The following is an 8,632-nucleotide window of genomic DNA, read 5'->3' on the forward strand; positions in this document are numbered from 1 at the left end:
TAAAAGCAGAACAAAGTATGGCTGGATGCTAGTTGATCAGATTAGCTAATGTTATATGGAAATCTCTTTCCAGAGGTGGTGTCAGTGGGATAGGATCTCAGAGATGAGCACGAGTTTTCAAGGTAGAAGGGAAGGAAGAGACATTTCATGTCCAGGGAACAGTGAGAAAGCTCTCCAGTAAGAAATGTTTGTAGGGAATCCTTCTGCACGTTCTATCTGTGCTCCCCAGGGGTCCCCAGGATCAGCCCGATTCCCTTTCCTTTCTAACCTGCCACTAGGGAGCTATCCAGGAGCACTCTTCTCTGTTGAAGACCAGCTGCAGCCTGGAGACAAAGTCCTCCACAACCCACAGCAGAGTAGAGATGCTTTTCATTGGCAAAGATGTTCTGCTGATCATAGTGGAAGGCAGGTACACTTGGCCAAGGTTATCAGCATTGAGTAACTACAGGGTTTTGGAAGCTCTCAGAAAGCTCTTGTAGTAATTGCACAAGGACCAAAAGTCCCTGCCTCCTCTTCTAAGGTGTTGCTTGGACGCTTCTAATAAAACATTCTGGTCACAGGCCTGGAACGCTTTGTTCCTGGTCCTGGAGGGGTCTTTGGTCCTGCTATGAACCTTCTGCTACTGTCCTGATAGGACCCAGCCTGCCACCCGCTTCTCTAGCCCTCTAAGTAAAACAGCACTTTCCTTCCCCAGGTCCTTGGTGCTCAAATCTCAGGGCTAGGAGGGAGTTTCTTCTCCTCTCCGGTGTCTTCTCTCCAGCTGATTTTGGAGGCAACTCCATCACCACGTCTCACCCCTACAGAGCCACTGGATAGCTTTCCAAACACCCTGCAATGATACTCTTCATCTGAAGTCCTGCATTGCCTGGGCCTCTCCTTTGTACCTTTGGCCTGTGGCACCGTGGTTAGTCTGTGGTTCTGCATGTAGGTGACTTGTGATTCCTGCACCCTTAGACTAAATCTGGGTCATCTCGCCCCGAGGCCATAGGCTACAACGGGCGCAGTCCCTGTGCAGGAGCCTGACCCTATGCGTGACTCTGCCACGGTTTTCAGCTTTTCCTCCTTGCTTTCCACGCAGTTTCTGTTTGAGGCTCAGTGGCCCCGAGAGCTCCCAGGCCTTCTGCAAAACAGCTGCATTGGCCTGGCCTCAGAGGACTCGGCGGTTTCGCCATTCCTGGCTCAGGTTACCCGTCCCACCCACCTCTACTGTTTCTTTGGGGTGACTCATTCTCCCTGACATTCCCTGCCCCGGAAGTGGGCCTCTAGAAAGTAACTGTTTTACAATATAAAGATAGCTTTCATATACTGCAATGTCAAGACACAAAATTTCCATCAAGGGAGAAGGAGGGAGGAATTATTTCCTAATCCCCCACAAGACCCAAGTTGGATTTTGTTCCAAGTTGAAATAGTCCATGTCATTGTCAGGCAGACTGCAGAAAAATATGGACAATCTCTCAGACCCTTCTCTGTATTAAATACAGAATTGCAGAAATACAATTTCCAAGGAACATCTGATGTTAAAATCTCCAAGTCCTATCAAAATAATAGCTCAATATCTTGAAATGGTAACATATTTATTGAATATTCATTGAGACTCAGCCATTAGTCTACATTTTATGTATAAATGTGTATCTGTATGTACATATATTTTCTACTCATTTAATTTGCCTGACAGTACTATGAGGTTGACATTAATAGCAGTTCTATTTTACAGAGGAGGATGGTGAGGTACTAAGAGGCTGAATAATTTTCCAGGTCTTTCTGCCAGCTAGAGGCCAAGTCTAGGATTTGTGTATATAGCAACCTCCTTACAGTTAACCCATAAACTCACACAGGATTGAATTTCCAGTGTCTTGGGGTGTTCTCTTGGATGGAACCACTCACGACCCTCATCCAAACTTGTACAAAGTGTTTTCATTCACCGGGTCTTTGAGCTTCCCATGACAGGTGTGATTCTAGGTACTAGGGTGGGGAATGAGGAAGGGAGAGAGATGACAGTAAAGGACATCAGGTGCCATTTGCTGTTGTTGGCTTCTGTGTTCTCCAGGTGAAACACCTCACGCGAGACTGGAGAACCACAGCTTATGCCCTAAAGTATTCGGTGATCCTGGAGTTGAATGAAGACCACCGGAAGGTGAGGAGGACCACCCCTGTCCCACTCTTCCCCAATGAGAACCTCCCCAGCAAGATGCTCCTCGTCTATGACCTACACCTGTCCCCCAAGCTGTGGGCCCAAAGCACTCCACAGAAGAATGGCAGGGTGCAGGAGAAGGTGATGGAACACCTGCTCAAGCTCTTTGGGACTTTTGGAGTCATCTCTTCTGTGCGGATCCTCAAACCAGGGAAAGAGCTGCCCCCAGATATCCGGAGGATCAGCAGCCGGTACAGCCAGATGGGGACCCAGGAATGTGCCATTGTGGAATTCGAGGAGGTGGAAGCGGCCATCAGAGCCCACGAGTTCATGATCTCGGAATCGCAGAGCAAGGAGAACATGAAGGCCATCCTGATTGGTACGAAGCCACCCAAAAAGAAACCTTCCAAAGACAAGAACCACGATGAGGAGCCCACTGTGAGCATCCACCTAAACAAGTCCATCAACAAGCGAGTGGAGGAGCTTCAGTACATGGGGGACGAGTCCTCTGCCAACAGCTCCTCCGACCCCGAGAGCAACCCCACCTCCCCCATGGCAGGCCGACGGCATGTGGTTCCCAACAAGCTCAGCCCTTCTGCCCACCAGAATCTCTTCCTGAGTCCAAATGCCTCTCCATGCTCAAGTCCTTGGAGCAGCCCGCTGGCCCAGCGCAAAGGCGTTTCCCGAAAATCTCCACTGGCCGAGGACAGTAGACTGAATTCCAGTATGAGTCCCGAGATCTTCCGCAAGTGCATGGATTACTCCTCGGACAGCAGTGCCACTCCCTCCGGCAGCCCCTGGGTGCGAAGGCGCCGCCAAGCCGAGATGGGGACACAGGAAAAGAGTCCGGGGGCGAGTCCCCTGATGGCTCGGAAGATGCAGACTGGGGACGGGTTGCCTGTGGGGGTGCTGAGGCTGCCCAGAGGCCCTGACAACACCAGAGGGTTTCATAGGGGACACGAGCGGGGCCGGGCCTGTGTATAAATCTCTTAATATCAGCTCCAGTGAAAACCACCTATGTTAGCAAGGCTCTCACCAATACTGGCATGACATAGAATGGAGTTCAGCCTCCTTTGAAAGATTTTGTATACATATAGACCTCTTAATTTATATATTTTGTAAGGTATGCAAATTGTCTAGTGTACCAGGGCTCAGAACACCTGCTCCCCTTAGCATGGCATGTCCACGTCGCCTGACCCAGGAAAGTGGTTCTGGAGGGCAGCTTCATGGGGAAGGTCTGGGAATAATGGGTCTCTTTTTGGGGACTGGATTTTTTCCTTTCAGGGTCTGAGCTGTTCTTGACGGGCCAAGCAAAGGCTTTGTAAGAGCCCAAAGGAGTTTTATCGTTCAAAAGCAAATAGTTAAGCCAACAGTGTGGTGTCTTATTGGCCCCTAGGTCTGCTCCCTGTCAAGTGAATAAAATATTAAAACACTAGAAGTGCTGGCTTCAAGGTCATAGGCTGTGCTCGACACGGATCCCTGCACATCTGACAAGGCTGCAGGTGGTTGTCATGAGGCCCTAAGGAGTTCAGCAGGGATGTGCATCCTCAGCGAACCCCTGGGTGCCCCCTGGGGCTCCTGGTGACCCGAAGGGCCTCTTACCACAATGCCTCCTCCTGAGAGGGCTCCCCAGAGCACACCAGGGTTTCTTTGGATAGGAGGCCAGACAAAAAGCACTACCTCTCCTGGGAACTTGGCAGAAGGCAGGTTCAAAGGCCACCCTGGATGCTAGCCCACTCTCCAGGTGACTCTGGTGCACACCAGCCTGGGAACTGCTGGCGGGGACCATGGCTGTGGGGCTTGTGCTGGATGTGTTGACTCCCATGTCTCCATCTGGTAAGCTTGGAAAGACTGCCAACTTTCCCGAGCCCCCTTCCATCCCTGGGAAGTGCCGTGTCAGGCTGTCAGTGTCTGGAGTGCCATTGGCCTCCATCTTCTTTTCCTTCCCACTTGGGTTAACATCCGTTATCATCGGGAACTGTCTGTGTGTCTATCATTCCAGCACTGTGGGAGGCTGAAGCAGGCAGCCTGCAAATCAGTGGGCAACTTAAGGGCTTTCCGAAAACCTCACCTCAAAATTAAAAATTGAAAATGGCTGGTGACCTAACTCAGTTCAGATGTCCTGGCCTAGATCCCAGGGTTGCTTGTGCACTTGCTATTTAAGTATTGGAACTTTTTGGGGTGAAGCAGGATCTTTTTGAGACAGGACCTCACAGTGCAGTTCAGGCTGGCCTTGAGCTCACTTTGTAACCCAGGCTGGTCTTGAACTTGCAATAACCTCCTGCCTCAGCCTCTGGAGGGCTGGGATTACAGGTAGGTGTGCCCCACCACACCCAGCTATTAGAACTTTAAATAAGCTTCAAACAGTGAATATTTTCCAAGAGTACTAAGCTAAGAGCTTTCCATGTACCACCTCATTTAACCCTCCCAACAACCACATGAGAAGAGTTCAGGTATCTCTTTTATTATTTCATATGGGTAACCAACTTGTGGTCACATTCTTGACGGCTTAGACCACATGTGATGCGGTGAGCCTGACCATCCGCAGTCACAAAACACAACCAGGAGGTGCTGGCACTTGTCCCACACCCACCTGTGTGCTGGGCATTTCATCAGACACATGATTCCGCGCATCCTCGTGTTTGTGTAAGGTATTATTCCGGTTTCACATGTGAATCTCCAGAGGTGGGAAGTAACAGTCACCTTGACCAATCATGGGAATGGAAGATGTCACTGTATTTTAAATGACACAGTGCTATGTGAATTAGCATGTGATTAGAATCTGGCTAGTCAGATGATTCCATGCTCCTTAGGCCCTCAGGTGTCCCATAAGTCCCAGAAGAAATTCTATGAACTGATAAATAACCTCAAGAATTTTTCAGATTTCCTAGGATAGGCAGCCCAAAGGTTGTGTCTGGATCCCAGGCCCTGGGGCCTCCCAGGCCTGGGCAGAACCTTGGCACCCTCCTGTCTTCCCTGACTCTTTTTCCCATCGTAATTCCTCACTGGCTCTTGGCCTGGGCCATCTGGGTTTCCCGGGTTCTCCTCGGCCTGATCTCATGCTATTCCACCTCCTGACATTTCAGTACACTGAACTTTAACTTTAGGTGAACTCCATGAATCAGTGTTACTTTTAAAATATCTACATTTTCACTTTCTGGGTGGATACAGACAAACTTGGCTTTCCCTCTGAGGTGTTGCCCTGTATGGAGTTATGAAAAAGCCCTGAATCTGAAATCAGCAGCTCTATCTAAGTTCTAGTCCTGGCTTTTCCGGTAAATAATGGCTGACCTTAAGCAAGTCATGTCTCTCTTTGGTATTGGTTTCCCCATCTGATAAGTGGGTGACAATGAGATATTCCTTAAGTAATGCCACATATGTGTGAGTGCTTTCTCAATAGAGAAGGGCTTTGTAAACATTAGTTATTTGTCTGGCTCTCTAGTCACCTCCCAGGACAAACCTTCCTCCTTTATCTGTGGGCTTTCATCCTTGCATCACATTAGGATCACCTGGAAAGTCCATTCCAAGACATTCTGATTTATCTAGTTCTGGGCACAGAACTCCCAGGTGATTCCAATGGGATGCTCTGGTCCCTAGCAATGAAGAGGGAGGAAGCCTCAGGGACTTCCCCTCTCCTTCTTCAAAGCTTGGTCCTGGTCTCTTCTGTAGGCTTCTCCATGAGGCACTCCTCATGTTCCAGAGGCCTGAGTATTTTGCTGATGAATCTGCTTTTTCTTAAGCTCTGGCCAGACCTTCCACTGGGACATGCACGGTCTTCCTGTTTGTTAGTATGGCAGGCCTTTCTTTAATAACCTGACTGGGAAACCCAGCCAACAGTATTTTTACAGATGTTTCATTCTTTTTAATGAAAATCAGCTCCCTCTCTGCCTTGGAACATGGTGCCCACTGGACATCTCGCACCCTTGAAGAAGCGTAAGGAGCCCACTGTGAACATCCATGCTCTGCACAGGGCCCACACACTACCTCATCTGCCCACACAGCCACCACAGACATGGCCACCTGCTCCTCCTCCTGACTTTCCATCCCAGCCAGTTGTACCACCATCTCCTGAGTCCCCAGCCTGGAAACAAGACCACGAAGCAATGTGGGGGAAGGATGCAGATTCTAGAGTTTAACCACCTGGGTTCAGAGCCTAATGGTTGTTGACAGATGACCTGGCTTCCTTGTGCCGGTGGACACTGTTAATTCTTATGATTTGTGAGAGTTAGATGAGACCATATCAGATGAGCTTGCACAGGGTCAGTGCTTGAAGGATGTGAAGCTGCCATATTTGTTCCCTTTCCTTCCCCAAGGTCCACACACCAAAAACGAAGTGGAGCTGGTCATATGAGCTTTGACATGTTTCTCACCTGCTTCCTCCTTCTCCCAGTCCTTAATTTGTTCCATACATCCCTCTCCAGTCCTGTCTCCAGTCCTCCTCTTTAACTTCTTCTCCACCATGCCGTTTATTAAATAGCGCTCTGGTCCCATAATTTCAATACTGACAACAAAATTGCTAGCTGCCTCAGGAAAAAGAGACAACCACCTAATGTTCCCGTTCTGCTGTGCTTCTTGTCGGGAAGACTGTGGATTACAGGGCGGATCCGCATCCTGTGGGAGCGCAGGGTGATGTCCCCAGCTGGCAGACTGCACGTCCCAAAGCGTGACCGGCTGTGTGTCACCCTTACTGTGCAGCATTTCAGGGTGTGGCTGGGTTGAACACAACCCTTTGGTTTCTGTCACACAAGCCTGAAACATGTGAGTAAAGATGGAAAACACATTGCTCATGAATGATTTCTAAATACTTTCCCCTAAAACACCAAGTAGCTTTTTCTAGTAATTTTCATGCACATACTTGGGAGTTGTAAATCGTGGAAGAGCGACCCAGAAGTGAACAGCACAGATTGGGGGAGAAAAGGATTGGAGAACGGGGCCATCCGCCTCTTGCCAGCCCTGGCAGTTTCTCATGCGTGCTTATTCCTTCCTGGAAAAATAACCCTGAAGGCCGCAGCCTCAGCGCTTTGCCCACGTGCCGCAGCCCTGGCCCTCTGTAACTGGGTCAGCGGGGGCGGAGGATGGCGCGCCAAGCTGTTCATCTCTCTGGGATTTGGGGGTCACCTCTAGAGTGTGGGTAAAACCCACGGGCGAACTCGTTACCTTCCTTGGACCAACTGGTGGCTAAGCAGCTGTGGCCACCACCCTGATTTGGAATCAGCCGTGAGGTGAGCGGAAAGAAGCAGCAAGGTGCATGTGTGCCTCGGGGCTGTGCGCAGGCATTCGGTTAAATCCCGCAAGCGTCCCTGAGAGCACTACGGGAAAAGGGAGCAGCTGGCTGAAGCGCTTTGGTGAAGGCTGCAGCCCGTGATCCTTGTCCTCATCCGCGGCTGGAGAGCGCAGCAGGTTCGCCCCGGCCTCCCGCACACTGCGCCAACACTTCCGCTTCTTCAAGGGCGCACAGGGAAAGGCCAGTGTGTGCGGCTGCGCAGTGAGTTCCCGGAGGCAGCTTCCTCCCACTGTTCCGCCACCTCAGCGCCCTCTAGTGTCCAAATGGAATAAAGCGTACGTAAACGATCGCAGAGGGGCCTTGGTTGAATTGTGCCTGTATGGGGAGTAAGACTCAGTTTATTCGGTCCCTGCCCCTGCCAAGCTAGGAGCCTCATCTTTAGGCTTCAGTTCTGTCGCCTGTAAAATGAGGACGCTCATACCTGCGGCGTCAGTATTCTTGTAAGCATTAAGGTGTTTGATAATAGCAAGCATACCAGCACCCTAAAATAAAAAATTGACCCTCCCCCCCAAATATATCATCACCCAAACTCCCAGGTATGAACTCATTCTGAGTAAGAAGGATAGGAAAGCCTTATCTACAGCATGTGTCACTCTGTGTCGTGGTCAATTGCTTATGCTCCATTTCTTTGCCTTAACGGGAGCCAGAGGGATGGACAACACATCTCAATAAATCTTGCAGGATCTGGCCCATGCCAGGAGCTCAGGAAGTATTTGTCGAGTGTATATAGAATAAAGAACTTATTTTTCTCAAGCCTTAAAATACTGTACAGTGTAATACAGATTTAATGTTTCCAGTTATCCGAGCAGACCATCTGGCACGGTGCATCGATTCCGAGGGCTCTATAATTCAACCCTGCTTGGCAGCTTCCCTGTGTCCGGAATGCTCTGGCCCTGGAATACATCTTGGAGGTTCTGCATGAAAAAGGTGAGAGTCTGGAATGGGGCCTCCTGAGCTCAGCACCCCAAAGGACTCTGGAAAGGAAAGGGCTCTCACGGGATGGGAGTCGAGGGAGCTTGGTTAATGGGGATGGTGAGCTTCAAAAATCAGGACCCAAAAGCCGCTAAGGCTGCCTCTTTTTGCCTGCAGTGAGAGCGTGGGTCTCATCCTAAATACAGAAGGATGCGCCAGTCCCATGAACACATTTCTGGATGAATTCCATCACACACACAATTGAGTCTCTAATCTGTCATCTGAAGTTGTCAGACTGCAGTAAA

General features: G+C 49.8%; 1 protein-coding gene and 1 long non-coding RNA gene across 8 annotated transcripts in view; one reads left to right on the plus strand and one right to left on the minus strand.

Annotated features, from left to right (window-relative positions):
- The window catches only part of Larp6 (La ribonucleoprotein 6, translational regulator), a 55,665-nt gene extending 52,096 nt beyond the window's left edge, over positions 1–3,569 (plus strand). For all 7 annotated transcript variants that reach the window (XM_013141392.3, XM_023560644.2, XM_003477637.5 and 4 more), the window contains exon 3: positions 2,048–3,569. In XM_013141392.3, the coding sequence (XP_012996846.2) occupies positions 2,048–3,115 (1,068 nt within the window). In that variant the 3' untranslated portion in view covers positions 3,116–3,569. The remainder of the gene's footprint in view (positions 1–2,047) is intronic.
- Positions 3,570–4,579: 1,010 nt separating this feature from the next.
- Positions 4,580–7,613, minus strand: LOC106025178 (uncharacterized). The gene is made up of 2 exons (XR_001198757.3): positions 6,987–7,613; positions 4,580–6,880 (listed from the first exon to the last, which is right to left on the minus strand). It is a non-coding gene; the product is annotated as an uncharacterized LOC106025178 (long non-coding RNA).
- Between the last annotated feature and the right edge of the window lie 1,019 nt (positions 7,614–8,632).

Source organism: Cavia porcellus, unplaced genomic scaffold, assembly GCF_034190915.1.
Source record: "Cavia porcellus strain 051 isolate PalLab524CR breed Dunkin Hartley unplaced genomic scaffold, mCavPor4.1 scaffold_4, whole genome shotgun sequence".
NCBI lineage: Eukaryota > Metazoa > Chordata > Mammalia > Rodentia > Caviidae > Cavia > Cavia porcellus.